The 22265-nt window shown below is 46.3% G+C and overlaps 1 protein-coding gene across 2 annotated transcripts in view; it reads right to left on the reverse strand.

The window, feature by feature from the left end:
• Positions 1–11050: 11050 nt before the first annotated feature.
• The window catches only part of LOC139257294 (zinc finger protein 436-like), a 92656-nt gene continuing 81441 nt past the window's right edge, over positions 11051–22265 (reverse strand). For both annotated transcript variants that reach the window (XM_070874431.1, XM_070874430.1), the window contains one exon: positions 11051–12570. In XM_070874431.1, the coding sequence (XP_070730532.1) occupies positions 11367–12236 (870 nt within the window). In that variant the 5' untranslated portion in view covers positions 12237–12570 and the 3' untranslated portion in view covers positions 11051–11366. The remainder of the gene's footprint in view (positions 12571–22265) is intronic.

Below are 22265 nucleotides of genomic sequence, written 5' to 3' on the forward strand. Positions count from 1 at the left end.
TGAGAGATAGAGGAATTTCTAGTCACATTTATCCATATCCCTTTATCGCCTCTTCCTCCAGCAACGGACCCAATCTACTTTCAATTCTGACAGTTTCTTCCTCAACCTCTATCCATGTGACTGAACTCCACCGCCTCCCCAATCCCTGTATAAAAAAATCTTCTCCCGCTCTCTCTTCTCTCTGTTCCATTGTCTTCTATTTCATCTACTTTCTACAGCGCCTCGTTCTGCAACACACATTTACTGGAATCAGTCTGCTTCTATCTACCTTCTTCCATCCTGTCAATAATTTTAAACACATCTGTCATATCGCCCTGTAATCTGTGTCTATATTACATTCCTCTAACTCACATTTACAGGTTATGTGGCAGAGCCCAGGGTATCGAACCAGTGTGTCTTATCACCCATTGTACCACTGACTAACTTTCCCTCTTCAGTTGGGAAACTGAAATCTCACATTATGTCTCCTGAGTTCCCAGCACCCTGTACTAATAAATTGTTTGTGTTTGAAGAAGTATGATCAGTATTAAAGTCCAATATTACGGCTGTTGTTTTTAACACTCTGCAGAGTCCGTTTGAAGAGGTTACTCAATGAAAACAGATTGAAGTGAGTTGTCTCACTATCCCGCTGACTCTCACAAATCTCAGGATCAATGCAGCCCAATGCTCCTACTGCAAGTTTCACCCCTGTATTACTAAGAGTATATCTGACTATATCAGCTCACATGGTCCGTTGTACCATGTGCCGCACCGAGCGTCCCCATCATTTCTCAGAGATCAATACATTTTGATTTATTCTATTACCATTTCCGGTGTTCTAGTTCTCGGCGTGGTAATTGGTGTTCCCGGTAACGTGCTTAGTTTGTGAAGCAAAAGCGCCAAATTGTTATTTCCATTCAATATTGTGTCAGCTGCGGTAATTTTAACTATAAATATGATCAGTACTCGGTGCATTAGAATATCTGTTCCCATCGGCTAAAATTGTATTACAGTGTAAGTTTAGTCCCTGCTTTGAAAATGCTGCTCAGTTATTATTCGTTAAAATTGGAACTCACATAATTAGCGGTAATCTTACGACTTGGATCGATAGTTGGTTGCACGGAAGGAAGCACAGAATAGGGATAAATGTTAAGCGAATTATGACTTATATTACAAGGGGAAGATATTTACAATTGGGGAAGTGCTGTTCCCGCTGTACAGAAATTTGGTCAGATCCCATTTGGAATATGTACGTTCAGTTTTGGGCAGCTCATCGCAGGATAGATGAATTGGCCTTGGAACGGTTTCAGCGCAAGTTCACCAGACTGATACCACGTTTTAAAGGATTCAAAAATGAGGAAAGGTTACATAACCTTGCCTTGTATTCCATTGTGGTTAGAAGGGTGAACCGTGATATAATCGAGCTATTTAAATTGATAAAGGTGTTCGATAGTATAGAGGCACAGAAACTGTTTCCAATGGCGGTGGAATCTAAACCAGAAGGCATTATCCTAATTGGAACTCGACCATTTAGGAGTGAAATCACTAAACACTTTCTCACACAAAGTTTAGTAGAAATCTTAATCTTACTTGATGGAATCAATTATTAAGGATGTCATAGCAGCGCATTTGGTATGAGGTGACATGATAGGTCCAAGTCAGCATGGATTTGTGAAAAGGAAATCATGCTTGACAAATCTTCTGGAATTTTTTGAGGATGTTTCCAGTAGAGTGGACAAGGGAGAACCAGTTGATGTGGTATATTTGAATTTCAGAAGGCTTTCGACAAGGTCCCACACAAGAGATTAATGTGCAAAGTTAAAGCACTTGGGATTGGGGGTAGTGTGCTGACATGGATTGAGAACTGGTTGTCAGACAGGAAGCAAAGAGTAGGAGCAAATGGGTACTTTACAGAATGGCAGGCGGTGACTAGTGGGGTACCACAAGGTTCTGTGCTCGGGCCCCAGCTGTTTACACTGTACATTAATGGTTTAGACGAGGGGATTAAATGTAGTATCTCCAAATTTGCGGATGACATTAAGTTGAGTGGCAGTGTGAACTGCGAGAAGGATGCTATGAGGCTGCAGAGTGACTTGTATAGGTTAGGTGAGTGTGAAAATGCATGGCAGATGAAGTATAATGTGGATAAATGTGAGATTCTCCACTTTGCTGGTAAAAACAGAGAGACAGACTATTATCTGAATGGTGACAGATTAGGAATTGGGGAGGTGCAACGAGACCTGGGTGTCATGGTACATCAGTCATTGAAGGTTGGCATGCAGGTACAGCAGGCGGTTAAGAAAGCAAATGGCATGTTGGCCTTCATAGTGAGGGGATTTGTGTACAGTGGCAGGGAGGTGTTGCTACAGTTGTACAGGGCCTTGGTGAGGCCACACCTGGATATTGTGTACAGTTTTGCTCTCCTAACCTGAGGAAGGACATTCTTGCTATTGAGGGAGTGCAGCGAAGGTTCACCAGACTGCTTCCCGGGATGGCGGGACTGACCTACCAAGAAAGACTGGATCAACTGGGCTTGTATTCACTGGAGTTCAGAAGAATGAGAGAAGACCTCATAGAAACGTTTAAAATTCTGATGGGTTTAGACAGGTTAGATGCAGGAAGAATGTTCCATGTTGGGGAAGTCCAGAACCAGGGGTCACAGTCTAAGGATAAGGGGTCAGCCATTTAGGACCGAGATGAGGAGAAACTTCTTCACCCAGAGAGTGGTGAACCTGTGGAATTCTCAACCACAGAAAGTTGTTGAGGCCAATTCACAAAATATATTCAAAAAGGAGTTAGATGTAGTACTTACGATAAGGGGGATCAAGGGGTATGGCGACAAACCAGGAATGGGGTACTGAAGTTGCATTTTCAGTCATGAACATGCTAGAAGGGCCGAATGGCCTACTCCTGCACCTATTTTCTATGTTTCAATGTTTTACACTCGTTCTCCCAAAATCCTGTCAATTAATGGTCAGTGACCGTCAGGAGCTGGAGGCGGATACACTTCCCGCACACGAGAGATATCTAACCCCGTTCTGTACCTGCCCTGGAAGTGTTTGATGGGATAGTGTAGAGGGAGAAATTACTTATTTATCCCGTGTTGTACATGCACTGGGAGTGTTTGATGGGATATTGTAGAGTGAGCTTTACTCTGTATATATTCTGTGCTGCACTTGTCCTGTGATTTGATGGGACAGTGCAGAGGGAGTTTTACTCTGTATCTACCCCGTGCTGTACCTGCCCTGTGATTTGATGCAACAGTGTATAGGAAGCATTATTCTGTATCTAACCAATACAGTATCTATGCTGGAATCGTGGGACAGGGTCGACGGAGATATACTCCGTATCTAACCTGTGTTGTACAGGCCCTTGGAATATCTGGTGGGACAGTGTTGAGGAATCTTTACTCTGTATCTAAGCAAGGCAGATATATCCTTCCTCAGATAAGGCGACCAAAGCTGTGCACAATTGTGCGAGAGCTTAGAGAGAAAATACTCTGTGTCTAAATTGTGCTGTTGCTGTCCTAGGAGTGTTTATTTGACACTGTAGTGGGAGCTTTACTCTGTATCTAACCCGTGCTGTACCTGCCCTGAGAGTGTTTGATGGGACAGCGCAGAGTGAGCTTTACTCTGTATCTAACCCGTGCTGTACTTGCCCTGAGAGTGTTGGTTGGAAAAAAGTAGAGGGAGCTTCACTCTGTATCTGACCCGTGCTGTACCTGCCCTGAGAGTGTTGGTTGGAAAAAAGTAGAGGGAGCTTCACTCTGTATCTGACCCGTGCTGTACCTGCCCTGAGACTGTTTGAGGCAGGGTAGAGGAAGATATACTCCGTGTCTAACCTGTACTGTACCTGCCCTGGGTATATTTGATGGCACAGTGTAGAGGGAGCTTTACTTTGTATCTAAACCCATGTTGTTCCTGCAATGGGATTGTTTGTTAGGACAGTGGCGAGGGAGCTTTACTCTGTATCTAACACGTGTTGTACCTGCCCTGGAAGTGTTTGGGATATTATAGACTGAGATTTACTCTGCATCAACCATGGTAGTGTTTGGGACAGAATGGAGTGGGATTTACTCTGTATCTAACCCCTGCTTTACTGGTAGTCCTGACATCAGTAGTCGGTAAAATGCAGAATACAATATTCAGCTCGTAGCAAGTTATAACAGGATTGGACAGAATCAACACGGATTTATGAAAGGGAAATTTACTTGACAAATCTTTTCGTGTTTTTTTGAGGTTGTAACTAGCAGGATAGATAAGGGGGGACCACTGGATGTGGTGTATTTAGATTTACAGAAGACATTCGATGAGGTGCCGCAAAAGAGGTTATAAAATAAAATCTGGGCTCATGGGATTGAAGGTAATATACTCGCAAGGATTAAGGATTGGTTAACGGACAGAAAACAGAGAGTAGGAATAAACGGGTGATTTTCGGGTTGGCAGGCTGTAACTGGTGGGGTGCTGCAAGGATCGGTGCTTGGGCCCCAGCTATTCACAATCTATATCAATAATTTGGATGAGGGGACCAAATGTAATATATCAAAGTTTGCTGAGGCTACAAAGCTAGTTGGGAATGTAAGTGTGAGGAGGATGAAAATAGTTTTCAAGGGATATATAAAGGCTCAGTGAGTGGGCAAGAACATGGCAAATGGAATATAATGTGAAGAAATGTTAAGTTAGACATTGACAGTAAAAATAGAAAGGCAGAGTATTTATTTTAAATGGTGAGATTGGGAAACATTGTGTTCAGAGGGACCTGGCTGTTCTTGTACACAAATCGCTAAAAGTTAATATGCAGGTGCAGCAAGCAAAAAAGAAAGCAAATGGTATATTGGCCTTTATTACAAAAACATTTGAGTATTTACGTCTTACTGCAATTATACAGGGCCCTGGTGAGACCACATCAGGAGTATTGTGTACAGTTTTGGTCTCCTTATCTAAGGAAAGATAAACTTGCTGTAGAGGGAGTGCAATGAAGGATCACCATACTGATTCTTGGGATGGGGGGGATTGTCCTATGAGAGATTGAGTAGACTAGGCCAATAATCTCAAGCGTTTCGAAGAATGACAGGTGAGAGGCGACGCCCACATCCCATGAACAAATTTTTAAAAAGAAATGTGAGATGTTTAAATTTGATCAAGGACAGCAGCCAAATTAATAGAGACACTCCCTGTCCTTCAGGACCTGTGTCCAGGGCAGAAGCTGATGGGTTTATCTGATCATCTTTGGGTTAAATGTTGTGCTCATCGAGGTGAGCAGGCCATACCAGCATCAAAAACTCTCCAGTCGGGCACAGCACGAGTTAGATACAGAGTGAACCCGACACAGATACTGAGGGACAGGGACTGTCTGGGACATTGTCATTTCTCACTCAATAAGGTATACATTGATAATGTACCTCTCCTCACGGGTGGAATCCTGCTCCTGTATCCCTTCCTGTAACAGCACTGAGCTCAAACCAGCTCATAATGAGCAGGGCTCAGGGAGGGTGGTTGCTAGGCACTGCAGTGATGACATAAAGCAGGGCCATTTAGCCCAGCTGGTCCTCTCCTTGTCCCTTTAAAGGTGGAGGGCTGGGACATCCTGTCTCAACTCACATCCCCCTGTTCATACTGAGAATCCCCAGGGAAGGCCCAAGGCGCAGAGTGTGGAACACAACCAAGGGGGAAAGAGGAGGAGAGAAGGGGAGGTAAATCAAGGAGTGGGGACTGAGGGCCACCAAGCTTCAGTTTTAGAGCCTGCAGACTTCAGGAGGGATCAGTAAGTTCTGTAGTTTCAGGATCCAGGGAGTGAACAAGGAGCAGATGGGGAGACTGGCGTGGATTCCAGCACAGTGAGGATGTAGGGGGATGGAGATTGTGTCGGGCCGTGTATTAGGGGTGTAGGAGGGACAAGAGAGGAAAGGTCAGAGGAGAAATTACTGCAGCAGTGTCCATCAATAGTGAGAGAGAGAAGGTGGGGGTCAGAGTGGGCCCTGGACAGGCCAGCAAACGGTTTGTTTGCTGTGACCAGCTTTCCCTGTGTCACAAATAGCCTCCTGTAGCCCAGTGACACAAACAGCCCATTAAACACCACCAATGTCATTTGGTCTGGTGAGGTCTCCATTTGTGAAACATCGGCTGTTGTTAAAGCTTCTCATTCTGACTCGCTTACAGTGAGACAGTATCCACTGTCCCTTTTATTCCATGGGCTTCATTTTTGGTGGTATTGGTAACACGCCCGGGATCAGTAAACACAAAACCCAGTCTGTTAATCGCTTTCAGCTACTGGACTTAGCGTGTGCCCCACAGCATCTCTCTCACCTTCAATGTGTGAATAGGGCATCACACCTGCCAAGCTCGTTTAAGTTTGTATCCACGTAGCAAATTTATTTCAGAAAAGCCTGTCGGCCGATGAGACTCTGTTCAGGTGCCAGTGTGCTGCTGGTTTGTCTGGCATTTTTGCCTGCAATGAAAAATAACTGAACATTTCTCCCAGTGTAACCTTTGCTGTAATGAAATGTGTCTTTTAATAAGCCTCACGTCCTTGCTCATGTCTGCTGCAATTGTGTAGAAAGGGAATGTGTGAAGTGATGGTGTTTGTATGGAGATGTGAGACAAGGAAGCTGTATCTGTGTGTGGCAGTGACACAGCTTTGTGGACACATGCAGAACCATGCATCTATATCCTTGTGGTTATTATTTGAGCAGGGTCAGTTCATGAATGCTCAAGCTAAGAGGTGCCAGGGATCGGGAGCAGCGGCAGTAAATAAAATCTAAATGTAAATTCCGATGCAGTTTATCTTCATTTATTCCTATTTTAAATGCTTTTGCTGAATATGGCCCATGCCAAGTGCCACGATATTGGATCAGGCCCACCATAGAAAATGAGTTTGACACCTTGAGGTAGACAATGTCAACTGGATTCTCCCATCCACAACCTGATAACTTCTTTACAAACTGAAGCTAGTTTGTATGACGTGACCATGTTTACCGGAATCCATGTTCAGTATCTGTAATGGCCCCTTCCCTTTCCCCATGATCGAAAGCAGCATCTCTCAGGATCACTTCAAGCACCTTCCCAGTGACCGAGGTCACGTTGATGGGCCTTCAGTTCCCGAGCTCTGACTTGTGCCCAATTTGGAAAAAGGGAACTACGTGTGTTACCTTCCAATCTCAGGGAACAACCCAATCCCTGACTCTACTGAGCTGTTGGAGATCTGGGCAAGGGGCTGACAGAGCAACCGTTCCAACACTTTAAACACCCTTGTGCGGCTATCATCTGCACCTTACACGTCAAGGTTAACCCACACGGCAACTTTGCTGACAGTGACGAGTGATGAGAAAGACCAAAGTGCCGTTTGCCCCTCTTAGTGTGAGCCTGAAGGACTGTCTCCAGACTGAAGTTCTCCCCCCATACGATCCTCCCCCAGATGGTCCTCACTGAGCTCCAGCCAGGTGATGCTAAACACACGGGTGGGAAAGACAAAAATCTACAGCAATGTGTTGAAAGCAACACGAATTTATTTGTCTCAATCCCAAATATTAAACTCCAGTCCAGTTACAGGAGTTATTAACATCAGCGGAAACAAACCCCAACTGTCAGAATGAACATGGTTCAGTTGGGATTTGATTAACAGCAGCAATAACAGCAGATCCCAACCCCTGCAGTCACTTGTGAACTCTCTGGTGCCTCAACAGATAGGATGGCCAAGCGAATCCCTTCCACACTCAGAGCAGGTGAATGACCTCTCCCCAGTGTGAACTCGCCGATGTGTTTCCAGCTGGGATGGGTAGTTGAAACGTTTCCCACAGTCCCCACATTTACACAATTTCTCCCCAGTGTGACTGCACTTGTGTCTCTCCAGGTTGGATGATCGGCTGAAGCCTTGTCCACACTGGAGAATCCGGTTGACATTGTCTACCTCAAGGTGTCAAACTCATTTTCTATGGTGGGCCTGATCCAATATCCTGGCACTTGGCATGGGCTACATTCAGCAAAAGCTATTAAAATAGGAATAAATGAAGATAAACTGCATCGGAATTTACAGAGCACGTGTAAGTGTTTCTCCCCGCTGTGAACGGTGGTTTTTGCTTCCATAGTCAAAGGCTGATGATATTTCATTCCCGTAGTATCGAGTGACTCCGTCAGCTCTTAATGTGATGTTTGGTTTCATGCTCCAGTCGATAAATCCTCCCCTTTTAATACCCTGTAAAGTGAATTTCAGACAGGAAAAGTGGTGGGTGAGAAGAATCAACAAAAACACAAAGGCATGTTGAGACATTGAGCTTAATGAACTTGTTCATTTGTGGGGCCAGCAGTAGAAATAGTAACCATGAAAGCTGCCAGTTTGTGGTAAAACCAACTGGTTCATTAATGTCCTTCAGGGAAGGGAACCCACCTCCATTGATAGCCCCACATGGGGAATTGTTGGTCCCACTGGGCCCAGAATTACTGGGGGTGAAACACAGCAGCTTCTCGGCCATCTCAAACTGATGCAACAAGCAGATCCACACAGGAGGCTAGGTATCCAAAGCATTTTTCTGACATTTGCAGCATAGTTGAGAGGCGATCTACTCTAAATTGCCCCAGATTTGGGGATTTGAGAGTCTAGATTTTGCTTTGTACCGGAATCCAGGTCAGCGATTGGAGCATCGGAACGGCCCAGGTCCAGCAGGCGATGCAGCAAGCAGCAGAGGAGTGGTGAGGTCGGGGTGGAGTAGTGGCGAGAGATCGGGGCTGAGAGCTTGGGGCCCACGAGAGGTGAGAGTTCGCGGCAGAGAGATTGTGGCCCACGAGAGGCACGAATTTGGGGCCCGGGAGAGGCAAGGGCCCAGGGACAGCATGGGCCAGACCACAATGCGATCTATGGGCAATAGCAACATGTGCACGAGGTCTGTGCAGCAGAGCTTGGTCTCCAGTCGTCTTGTTTAACCCTTGCCACTGGACCAAGCCCTCGCTCTGTATAGCCCGTGTGGTGGCTGGTGTACAATGGACACACACATTAAAAGAATCCACGCACAGCCATCTCCCACCCTTCAATATGCAGTTCGGGACCTAAATATCAGATCTCATATTGAAACATGTGAACTCATCACTTTTTGGTGTGGAAGTGGGTCATCCTCGATTCAAGGGACTGTCTAATACCATACTGTACAGGAGGACAGGGAGTGACTTCCCCATCCAGCACCCACCCTGATACAGAGCGGCTGGGAATTGCTGGGCCTGCTGTATAAATGCAACCAGTTGTTTTCATGGTTTGGGGAGGCGCTGCCCCCGGGGTTTGCTGGTGCAGGGCCTGGCTTTCTGACTCGGGGCCTGAGAGCCGCACTCGGTGTTGCCCGGGGACTGAGAGCCACACTCGGTGTTGCCCGGGGCCCGAGAGCCGCACTCGGTGCTGCCCGGGCCCCGAGAGCCGCACTCGGTGTTGCCCGGGGCACGAGAGCCACACTCGGTGTTGCCCGGGGCCTGAGAGCCACACTCGGTGTTGCCCGGGCCTGAGGGCTGCACTCGGTGTTGCCCAGGGCCTGAGAGCCGCACTCGGTGTTGCCTGGGGCCGTGCTCACTCCGCTCAGTCCCCGGGAGCTTCTCCGCACAGGGAGGTGCTCTCTGTGAACCAGCCCTTCCCACGCGTTGCCTCCCCGCTGATGGAGATAGGGCGTATTCCCCCGGGCGGAGCACTCCAGGGACAATCATTCACCATTGTCAGGGAGTGGTACAGCACAGAAGGCCATGCGGCCCATCGAGTCTGTGCCGGCTCTTTAGTGGAGCTGTTCAATGAATCTCGCTGCTCTGCTCTTTACCCATAGCTTGGTATATTTTTCCCGGCAAGTATTTACCCAATTCACTTTTAAAAGTTACTATTGAGTCTGCTTCCACCATCCTTTCAGACAGTGCATTCTGGATCATAACAGTTCACTGGGTAACAAATGGTCCCACATCTCACCTCTCGTCATTGTGCCAATCATTGGAAGTCTGACCCCTCTGGTTACCTTCCCTAATGCCACTGGAAAGATTTTCCATATTTACTCTTTCTTCTAAATCATTCATAACTTTGTACATCTAGGTCAAATCTCCTTTTACCCTTTCCTGCTCTCTGGAGAAAACTTCACCAGGCTCTCCACATCACGGAAGTCCCACATCCCTGGCACCGATCCTTCTGCACCTTCTCTAAAAGCTTGGCACCATTCCCAAAGTTTGGAGCCCAAACTTGAACACAATTTTCCAGCTGAAGCCTAACAAGTTTTTCTAAAGGTTTGGCAAACTAAACATCAAATGCTGATATTTCTCTGATGGGGTTTAAAGGGCGAGGTTCATCCAGTCAGTTGGATGTGTCAATGAGACTGCGATCCTAAATAAGTGCATTTGGAGTGGAGAGCCAGGGACATGCTGTGTAACCGGGCGCAAACAGTCCTGAACTCCCCCGACATCACTTGTTTCCCATTTGGCATGAAGGTAACGTGTTTGTTGCAACAATTCATTTGATTTGATATGAAATAGTATAGAAATTGAATTATGTTTCTATGATTTTTTTCCCCGGTTCAGATTCAATGCCTCAATTTTTCGCTTCGACTGTGTACAGTCACAGGATTCCAACTCTGCGACTGTCCATTGCAATTACAACCCTGGGACTGTACATGGGGATTCTAACCATGGAACTGTACACGGGGAATCGAACCCTGGGGAGAGTACGTGGGGATTCTAACCCTGGGGGAGAGTACGTGGGGATTCTAACCATGGAACTGTACACGGGGATTCTAACCATGGAACTGTATATGGTGTCCAGGCGTTCGGGCCCACTTCGGAGACGACCAGGCCTCTACTTCCTCGCAGTGCTCCAGGTGTGGTCCAGCCAGGGCTTTGTGCTGCTGCAGAGGGCTGGCAGCGCCCAGGGAATAGTATCAAGGGAGGTAGCTAAGTACTGACTTTCATTTTAAACTTTAAATCAACTTGGGAAACTTATCATTAACTTGGGAAAACCTTTTTAAAACTCCAGCAGAAACATTTAAAACTTCTGAAAAAACTTAACCAACGTAGAAGAACTTCCAAAAATTATTTTCTTTTAAAATGTTTTTTATTGAGGAATTGAATACTGTACCCCAATCTAACTAGAAAATAGATGGTGTTTTATTAGCATCATTTTCAGTAATTTGAAACCGGGTTTACACACGACGACTTCTGGAGAGCAGGTGTGCCTCCGAACAGGTGACATGGAAATCAGCCTCCCACCTCCTGCATCCCTCCAGAGGCGGGATTTCATCCCTCCATTTATTTATTTATTTGTCTATATTCCAAATATTAAACTCCAGTCCAGTTACAGGAGTTATCAGCAGAAGCAAACCCCAATTGTCAGAATGAACATGGTTGAGTCAGGATGTGATTAACAGCAGATTCCAGCCCCTGCAGTCAATTGTGAACTCGCTGGTGTGTCAGCAGGGTGGATAACTGAGTGAATCCCTTACTACACACAGAGCAGGTGAATAGACTCTCCCCCGTGTGAGCTCGCTGGTGTCTCAGCAGGTCGGATGACCGAGGGAATCCCTTCCCACACTCAGAGCAGGTGAATGGCCTCTCCCCAGTGTGAATTCGCTGGTGAACTACAAGGTGGGATGACTGAATGAATCCCTTCCCACACTCACAGCAGGTGAATGGCCTCTCCTCAGAGTGAATTCGCTGGTGTTTCAGCAGTATGGATGCTGCAGTGTATCCCTTCCCACACGTAGAGCAGGTGAACGGCCTCTCCCCCGTGTGAATTCGCTGGTGTCCCAGCAGGTCGGATGACCGAAAGAATCCCGTCCCACACTCAGAGCAGGTGAATGGCCTCTCCCCAGTGTGAATTCCCTGGTGAACTACAAGGTGGGATGACTGAGTGAATCCCTTCCCACATTCAGAGCAGGTGAACGGCCTCTCCCCAGTGTGAACTCGCTGGTGTCTCAGCAGGATAGATGGTGCAGTGAATCCCATCCCACACTCAGAGCAGGTGAACGGACTCTCCCCCGTGTGAACTCGCTGGTGTCCCACCAGGTCGGATGACCGAAAGAATCCCTTCCCACACTCTGAGCAGGTGAATGGCCTCTCCTCAGAGTGAACTCGCTGGTGTTTCAGCAGGGTGGATGGTGAAGTGAATCCCTTCCCACACGTAGAGCAGGTGAACGGCCTCTCCCCAGTGTGACTGCGTCGATGAATTTCCAGCTCAGATGGTGATCTGTATCCCTTCCCACAGTCCCCACATTTCCACGGTTTCTCCATGGTGCGGCTATCCTTGTGACTCTCCATGGTTGGATGATCAGCTGAAGCCTCACCCACACACAACACGTTTACAGATTCTCCACGCTGTGAATTTTGCGATGTTTCTTCAAGCTGTGTAACTGATTAAAGCTCTTTCCACAGGCAGTGCACTGGAACACTCACTCGGGGGTTGTGTGTCTCGGTGCTTTTCTAGTCACACTGATATTTGAAATCTTTTCCCACAGGCAGGACAGACAAACATTTCTCCTTCCACTTTCAAAGGCCGATGATATTCAGGTCCTGATGAATCGATTGACTCCGTCAGATCTTGACACGATGTTTGGTTTGTGCTTACTGTTTGAAAATCTGCCCTTCGAAGACGCTGTAAAAGGAGACAACAAAACTCATCACTGTCAGTGCAAGACAGAAATTCAGGATAGACACATCGAGGGGCCAAGTTTCGACAGGAGTTGCTCATAGAAACATAGAAAATAGGTGCAGGATTAGGCCATTCGGCCCTTCCAGCCTGCACCGCCATTCAATGAGTTCATGGCTGAACATGCAACTTCAGTACCCCATTCCTGCTTTCTCGCCATACCCCTTGTTTCCCCCGAGTAGTAAAGACTTCATCTAACTCCTTTTTGAATATATTTAGTGAATTGGCCTCAACAACTTTCTGTGGAAGAGAATTCCACAGGTTCACAACTCTCTGGGTGAAGAAGTTTCACCTCATCTCAGTCCTAAATGGCTTACCCCTTATCCTTAGACTGTCCCCTGGTTCTGGACTTCCCCAACATTGGAAACATTCTTCCTGCATCTCACCTGTCTAACCCCGTCAGAATTTTAAACGTTTCTATGAGGTCCCCTCACATTCTTCTGAATTCCAGTGAATACAAGCCCAGTTGATCCAGTCTTTATTGATAGGTCAGTCCCGCCATCCCGGGAATCAGTCTGGTGAACCTTCGCTGCACTCCCTCAATAGCAAGAATGTCCTTCCTCAGGTTAGGAGACCAAAACTGTACACAAGACTCCAGGTGTGGCCTCACCAAGGCCCTGTACAACTGTAGCAACACCTCCCTGCCCCTGTACTCAAATTCCCTCGCTATGAAGGCCAACATGCCATTTGCTTTCTTAACCGCCTGCTGTACCTGCATGCCAACCTTCAATGACTGATGTACCATGACACCCAGGTCGCTTTGCACCTCCCCTTTTCCTCATCTGTCACCATTCAGATAATAGACTGTCTCTCACTTTTTACCACCAAAGTGGATAACCTCTCATTTATCCACATTATACTTCATCTGCCATGCATTTGCCCATTCACCGGAACTATCCAAGCCATTCTGCAGCCTCATAGCATCCACCTCGCAGCTCACACTGCCACCCAACTTAGTGTCATCCGCAAATTTGGAGTTACTACATTTAATGCCCTCGTCTAATTCATTAATGTACAGTGTAAACAGTTGGGGCCCCAGCACAGAACCTTGCGGTACCCCACTAGTCACTGCCTGCCATTCTGAAAAGTCCCCATTTCCTCCTACTCTTTGCTTCCTGTCTGACAACCAGTTCTCAATCCATGTCAGCACACTACCCCCAATCCCATGTGCTTTAACTTTGCACATTAATCTCTTGTGTGGGACCTTGTCGAATGCCTTCTGAGAGTCAAAATATACCACATCAACTGGTTCTCCCTTGTCCACTCTACTGGAATAATCCTCAAAAAATTCCAGAAGATTTGTCAAGCATGATTTCCCTTTCACAATTGCATGTTGACTTTGACCTGTCATGTCACCTCTTTCCAAATGCACTGCTATGACATCCTTAATAATCGATTCCATCATCTTACCCACTACCGATGTCAGGCTGACCGGTCTATAATTCCCTGTTTTCTCTCCCTCCTTTTTTAAAAAGTGGGGTTACATTGGCTATCCTCCACTCGATAGGAACTGATCCAGAGTCAATGGAATGTTGGAAAATGACTGTCAATGCATCCGCTATTTCCAAGGCCACCTCCTTAAGTACTCTGGGATGCAGTCCATCAGGTACTGGGGATTTATCGGCCTTCAATCCCATCAATTTCCCCAACACAATTTCCCGACTAATAAGGATTTCCCTCAGTTCCTCCTACTCACTAGACCCTCTGACCCCTTTTATATCCGGAAGGTTGTTTGTGTCCTCCTTAGCGAATATCAAACCAAAGTACTTGTTCAATGTTCAGCCATTTCTTTGTTCCCCGTTATGACTTCCCCTGATTCTCACTGCAGGGGACCTACATTTGTCTTTACTAACCTTTTTCTCTTTACATATCTATAGAAACTTTTGCAATCCGTCTTAATGTTCCCTGGAAGCTTCTTCTCGTACTCCATTTTCCCTGCCCTAATCAAACCCTTTGTCCTCCTCTGCTGAGTTCTAAATTTCTCCCAGTCCCCGGGTTCGCTGCTTTTTGTGGCCAATTTGCATGCCACTTCCTTGGCTTTAATACTATGCTTGATTCCCCGTGATAGTCACGGTTGAGCCACCTTCCCTTTTTTATTTTTACGCCAGACAGGAATGTACAATTGTTGTAGTTCATCCATGCGGTCTCTAAATGTCTGCCATTGCCCATCCACAGTCAACCCCTTAAGTATCATTCGCCAATCTATCCTAGCCAATTCGCACCTCATACCTTCAAAGTTAGCCTTCTTTAAGTTCTGTACCATGGTCTCTGAATTAACTGTTTCATTCTCCATCCTAATGTAGAATTCCACTATATTATGGTCACTCTTCCCCAAGGGGCCTCGCACAACGAGATTGCTAATTAGTCCTCTCTCATTACACAACACCCAGTCTAAGATGGCCTCCCCCCGAGTTGGTTCCTCGACATATTGGTCCAGAAAACCATCCCTTATGCACTCCAGGAAATCCTCCTCCACCGTATTGCTTCCAGTTTGGTTAGCCCAATCTATGTGCATATTAAAGTCACCCATTATAACTGCTGCACCTTTATTGCATGAAACCCTAATTTCCTGTTTGATGCCCTCCCCAACATCACTACTACTGTTTGGAGGTCTGTACACAACTCCCACGAACATTTTATGCCCTTTGGTGTTCTGCAGCTCTACCCATATAGATTCCACATCATCCAAGCTAATGTCCTTCCTAACTATTGCATTAATCTCCTCCTTAACCAGCAATGCTACCCCACCTCCTTTTCCATTAATTCTATCCTTCCTGAATGTTGAATACCCCTGGATGTTGAGTTCCCAGCCCTGATCATCCTGGAGCCACATCTCTGTAATCCCAATCACATCATATTTGTTAACATCTATTTGCACAGTTAATTCATCCACTTTATTACGGATACTCCTTGCATTAAGACACAAAGCCTTCAGGCTTGTCTTTTTAACACCCTTTGTCCTTTTAGAATTTTGCTGTACAGTGACCCTTTTTATTTTTTGCTTTGGGTTTCTCTGCCCTCCACTTTTCCTCATCTCCTTTCTGTCTTTTGCCTTTGTCTCCTTTTTGTTTCCCTCTGTCTCCCTGCATTGGTTCCCATCCCCCTGCCATATTAGGTTAACTCCTCCCCAACAGCACTAGCAAACACTCCCCGAGGACATTGGCTCCGGTCCTGCCCAGGTGCAGACCGTCCGGTTTGTACTGGTCCCACCTCCCCAGAACCAGTTCCAATGCCCCAGGAATTTGAATCCCTCCCTGCTGCACCACTGCTCAAGCCACGTATTCATCTGCGCTATCCTGCGATTCCTACTCTGACTAGCACTTGGCACTGGTAGCAATCCCGAGATTACTACTTTTGAGGTCCTACTTTTTAATTTAGCTCCTAGCTTCTTAAATTCGTTTCGTAGGACCTCATCCCTTTTTTTACCTATGTCGTTGGTACCAATGTGCACCATGACAACTGGCTGTTCTCACTCCCTTTTTAGAATGTCCTGATTGTTTTGGAGTATCCAACAAATCACAATTCTCCATGTTTAGTTTGCTCCACTTTCAGTCAGTTAGTGCAGTTTCTTTTTCTAGCCACTCACACCATTTTGGCCAGATAGGCAAGTTTAGACAGCGAAAAGTTACTCCAACCTAACTTAGGCCTGAGTCAGTTCACACTTTTGTACGCTCAGAAAAACCTTGTGGACACTTTAGAAATCAGGCGCCGGTAGCCAGAGATGGCGGGCGGGGGATGGGTTGTGGAGGGAAGGGAAGTTAGAGGATTTTCCAAAACATTAAACACTTTGCTTTTAAAAATAAAGAACCATCATCAATAATAAATGATCAATAACTCAATCAATAAATAAAATTTAAAAAGTTATTAAAAATCAATCAATAAATAAAAAATTAAATATTGCTACCTCACCTACTGCGGCACCTATCCGTTCCGGAGCACTGCGAGCCCTCCAGCAGCACACACAGCCCTGCCTGCCTCATTACATTTTCAAGGTTGAAGAGGCGAGGCGAGGCCCGAGTTTAGGCTGCGGCGAGGCGAGGCAGGCTGGCCACTCGGCCCGGGCTAGGGGCAGTGAACATCGCGTCGTTCCTTCGGCCAGGGATAGGGTCGCCCAGAGCCACGACACGCTGGGAGGGCCAGGAGCTACTGTGTACACACGCAGACTCCACTGCACACATGGGCAGCTGCCGACACTCTTTTTGGCGCATGGCTGTAGCTCCGAACCCCGCTGCTTCTCTTGTGCTCAGTCCAAAGCAGGCTAGATCACCGTGGAGAATCCCGAGGTAAGTATAAGGCTCACTTTTCCTTCTAGAAAGTCGGCGGACCTCTCGGAGGTGCACCGTTCTATGGGTCAGTCGAAACGTGGCCTCCTAGTTTCCATGGAACATTCTTTCCTCTCTCGTTCTTGCAAAGCTGTAAATCCCTGTCCCACACATTGTCCCTCCTGTTGTGCTGAAATCCAAATCAACACACAATTCTAAACTGTTTCTCCTCCACTCCCCGTTTTCACCACCAATTCTGACTGGGTTCAGAAATACACTCACTGGCACACTTCCTTCTCCAATAGGAGTGGACTCTGGCTGGGTTCACTTGTACACTCACTGGTTCCCCTCCCCTGAAGGTACTGACTCTGGCTGGGTTCAGTTCTACACTCACTGCTTCCCCTCCACTGAAGGTACTGACTCTGGCTGGGTTCATTTTTACACTCACTGGTTCCCCTCCGCTGAAGGTTCTGACTCTGGCTGGGTTCAGTTCTACACTCACTGGTTCCCCTCCCCTGAAAGTACTGACTCTGGCTGGGTTCAGTTCTACACTCACTGGTTCCCCTCCGCTGAAAGTACTGACTCTGGCTGGGTTCACTTGTACACTCACTGGTTCCCCTCCCCTGAAGGTACTGACTGTGGCTGGGTTCAGTTCTACACTCACTGGTTCCCCTCCCCTGAAGGGACTGACTCTGGCTGGGTTCAGTTCCACACTCACTGGCTCTCCTCTCCTCCCCTGAAGATGCTGACTCTGGCTGGTTTCAGTTCTGCACTCACTGGTTAACATAAGATATAGAAGCAGCAGTAGGCCATGCAGGCTCGAACCTGCTCTGCCATTTAGTACGATCATGGCTGATCCGATCATGGACTCAGGTCCCCTTCCCTGCCCGCTTCCTATAACCCCTTATTGTTTAAGAAAGTGTCTATTTCTGATTTAATTTATAAAATGTCCCAGCTTCCACAGCTCTTTGTAGCAGTAAATTCCACACATCCACAATCCTCAGAAAATAAATTTCTCCTCATCTCAGTTTTAAATGGGGCCCCTTATTCTAAGATTATGCCCTCTAGTTCTAGTCTCCCCCATCAGTGAAACATCCTCTCTGCATCCACATTGTCACGCCCCATCATAACCTTATATTATTTGATAAGATCACTTTTCTATCTTCTCAATTCCAATGAGTAGAGGCCAAACATATTCAACCTTTCCTCATAAGTCAACCCCCTCATCTCCGGAATCAACTTTGTGAACCTTCTCTGATCTGCCTCCAAAGCAAGTATATCATTTCGTAAATATGGAAAACAAAACTGCTCGCAATATTCCAAGTGTGGCCTCACCAATACCCTGTACAACTGTAGCAAGACTTCCCAGCTTTTATACTCCATCCCCTTTGTAATAAAGGCCAAGATACCATTGGCCTTCCTGATCACTTGCTGTACCTGCATACTGATCTTTTGTGCTTCATGTACAAGTACCCTCAGGTCCTGCTATACAGTAGCACTTGGCTATCTTTCTCCATTTAAATAATAACTTGCTCTTTGATTTTTTTTCCGCCAAAGTGCATGACCTCACACTTTCCAACATTATACTCCATCTGACAAATTTTTGCCAAATCACTTAGCCTGTCAATGTCGCTTTGCAGATTTTGTGTGTCCTCCTCACACATTGCATTTCCTCCCATCTTTATATCATCAACAAACTTGGCTACACTACACTCGGTCCCTTCTTCCAAGTCGTTAATATAGATTGTAAATAGTTGGGGACCCAGCACTGATCCCTGCAGCAACCCACTAGTTACTGATTGCCAAACTGAGAATGAACCATTTATCCCAAGTCAATATTTCCTGATAAGTCAACCCTCTCATCTCCGGAATCAACCTTCTCTCAACTGCCCTCTCCTTTCCTCCCCTGAAGATGCTGAATCTATCTGGTTTCAGTTCTGCACTCACTGGTTCCCCTCCCTCCCCTCTGTCCCCGCCCCGTAAGGTGCTGTCTCGGGCTGGAATCAGTTCTACACTCACTGGTTCCCCTCTCATCCCTTGAGGATGCTGACACTGGCTGGGTCCAGTTCTACACTCACTGGTTCCCCTCTCATCCCTTGAGGATGCTGACACTGGCTGGGTTCAGTTCTACACTCACTGGTTACCCTCCCTCTCCTAAAGTAGCTGACTCTGGCTGGGGTCAGTTCTACACTCACTGGTTCCGCTCCATCTCCTCCCCCCTGAAGGTACGGACTCTGGCTGGGTTCAGTTCTACACTCACTGATTCCCCTCCCCTGAAGGTACTGACTCTGGCTGGTTTCAGTTCTACACTCACTGGTTCCCCTCCCCTGAAGGTGCTAACTCTGGCTGGGTTCAGTTCTGCACTCACTGGTTCCCCTCCCCTGAAGGTACTGACTCTGGCTGGGTTCAGTTCTACAATCACTGGTTCCCCTCCCCTGAAGGTACTGACTCTGGCTGGGTTCAGTTCTACACTCACTGGTTCCCCTTCCTCCCCTCTCCAGCAGGGAGAGTTGAGGGAGTTAGGAGAGAGATTAAAAAGCAGGATCTCAAAGCTAGTAATCTCCATATTCCTCCCGATGTCACGAGCTAGTGACTTCAGAAACAGGACGATAGAGCAGATGAATACCTGGCTGGAGAGATGGTGCAGGCGGGAGGGCGTTAGTTTCCTGAGGTATTGGGACCAATTCTGGGGGAGGTGGGACATGGACAAACCAGACGGGTTACACCTCAACAGAGCCGGGACCAATATCCTCGCAGTGGGGGTTTGCTCGTGCTGTTGGGGAGCGTGTAAACTAGCTTGGCAGGGGGATGGGAACCTGAAAATAGATTCAGTGGGGAGGGGAGTAAAGCTGGAATTTGAAAGCAAAAATAAAGAAAGTGAGTTTGAAGGAGAGAGGAAACAAGCAGGAAAAAAGTGTAAAAAGACAAATATAATGGCACTTTGTCTAAATGCACGTCGCATTTGTAACAAAATAGATGAGTTGACGGCACAAATAGATACAAATGGGTATGATCTGATAGCCATTACAGAGACGTGGTTGCAAGGTGACCAGGACTGGGAATTAAATATTCAGCGGTACTGGACAATCCGGAAGGACAGACAGAAAGGAAAAGGAGGTGGAGTAGCTCTATTGACAAATAATGGAATCACTGCAATAGTAAGAAACGATATTGGTTCAAATGATCAGGATGTTGATACAGTTTGGGTGGAGATAAGGAACAATAAGCGGAAAAAGTCACTGGTGGGCATAGTCTATAGGCCCCGTAACAATAGTTACTCTGTTGGTCAGCGCATAATCCAGGAAATAGTGGGGGCTTGTAAAAAGGGAACAGCAATAATCATGGGTGATTTTAACCTCCATATTGATTGGACAAATCAAATTGGTCAGGGTAGTCTTGAGGAGGAGTTCATAGAGAGCATAAGGGATGGATTCCTTCAGCAGTATGTAACGGAACCAACCAGGGGGCAGGCTATCTTAGATCTGGTCCTGTGTAATGAGACAGGATTAATAAACAATCTCCTCGTAAAGGATCCCTTGGAATGAGTGATCATAGCATGATCTGAATTTGAAATTCAGATGGAGGGTGAGAAAGTTGGATCTCCAACCAGCGTACTGAGCTTAAAGAAAGGAGACTATGTAGGTATGAGGGAAGAGTTGGCTAAAGTGGACTGGGAAAATAGATTAAAGTGTAGGACGGTTGATGAACAGTGGTGTACATTTAAGGAGATATTGCACAACTCTCAAGAAAAATATATTCCAGTGAGGAGGAAAGGGTGTAAAAGAAAAGATAGCCATCCGTGGCTAACTAAAGAAATAAAGGACGGTATCCAATTAAAAACAAGGGTATACAAAGTGGCCAAAACTAGTGGGAGGACAGAAGACTGGGAAGCTTTTAAAAGCCAGCAAAGAATGACAAAAAAAAATGATTAAGAAAGGGAAGATAGACTATGAAAGGAAACTAGCACAAAATATAAAATCAGATAGCAAGAGTTTCTATGGGTATATAAAAAGGAAAAGAGTGGCTGAAGTAAGTGTTGCACCCTGAGAGGACGAGATCAGGGAATTAGTAATGGGGAATATGGAGATGGTAGAAACACTGAACAAATATTTTCTATCAGTCTTTACGGTGGAGGACACTAAAAATATCCCAACAGTGGATAGTCAAGGGGCGACAGCGGGGAGGAACTTAACACAATCAACAAGAAGATGGTACTCAGTAAGGTAATGGGACTAAAGGCGGATAAATCCCCTGGACCTGATGGCTTGCATCCTCGGGTCTTAAGAGAAGTAGCAGCAGGGACAGTGGATGCAATGGTTGTAATTTACCAAAGTTCCCTGGATTCTGGGGAGGTCCCGGCGATTGGAAAACTGCAAATGTAACACCCTTATTTAAAAAAGGAGGCAGAAAAATAGCAGGAAACTACAGACCAGTTAGCCTAACTTCTGTTGTTGGGAAAATGTTGGAGTCCATTATTAAAGGAGCAGTAGCAGGATATTTGGAAAAGCAAAATTCGGTCAGGCAGAGTCAGCATAGATTTATGAAGGGGAAGGCATGTTTGACAAATTTGCTAGAATTCTTTGAGGATGCAACAAACAGGGTGGATAAAGGGGAACCAGTGAGTGTGTTGTATTTGGACTTCCAGAAGGCATTTGACAAGGTGCTATGTAAAAGGTTACTGCACAAGATAAAAGTTCACGGGGTTGGGGGTAATATCTCAGCAAGGATAGAGGATTGGCTAACTAACAGAAAACAGAGAGTCGGATAAATGATGCATTCTTTGGTTGGCAACCAGTAACGAGTGGGCTGCTGCAGGGATCAGTGCTGGGACCCCAACTATTTACATTCTACATTTAAGGACTTGTAAGAAGGGACTGAGTGTAATGTTGCCAAGTTTGCTGACGATAAAAAGATGGGAGGAAAAGCAATGTGTGAGGACACATAAAATCTGCAAAAGGACATAGACAGGCAAAGTGAATGGGAAAAAAATTGGCAGATGGAATATAATATTAGAAAGTGTGAGGTCATGCACTTTGGCAGAAAAAAATCAAAGAGCAAGTTATTATTTAAATGGAGAAAGATCGCAAAGTGCTGCAGTGCAGCGGGACCTGGGGGTACTTGTGCATGAAACACAAAAGGACAGTATATGCAGGTAGAGCAAGTGATCAGGAAGGCGAACGGAATCTTGGCCTTCCTGATCCATGTTTATGAAAGGATAGACTTGCTTTGGAGGCAGGTCAGAGAAGGTTTCGGGGATGAGGGGGATGACTTATGAGGAAAGGTTGAGTAGTTTGGGCCTCTACCCATTGGAATTCAGAAGAATGAGAGGTGATCTAATCGAAACGTATAAGATTATGAGGGGGTGGGACAAGGTGGATG

The sequence above is a fragment of the Pristiophorus japonicus genome, unplaced genomic scaffold (assembly GCF_044704955.1).
Source record: "Pristiophorus japonicus isolate sPriJap1 unplaced genomic scaffold, sPriJap1.hap1 HAP1_SCAFFOLD_82, whole genome shotgun sequence".
Lineage (NCBI taxonomy): Eukaryota > Metazoa > Chordata > Chondrichthyes > Pristiophoridae > Pristiophorus > Pristiophorus japonicus.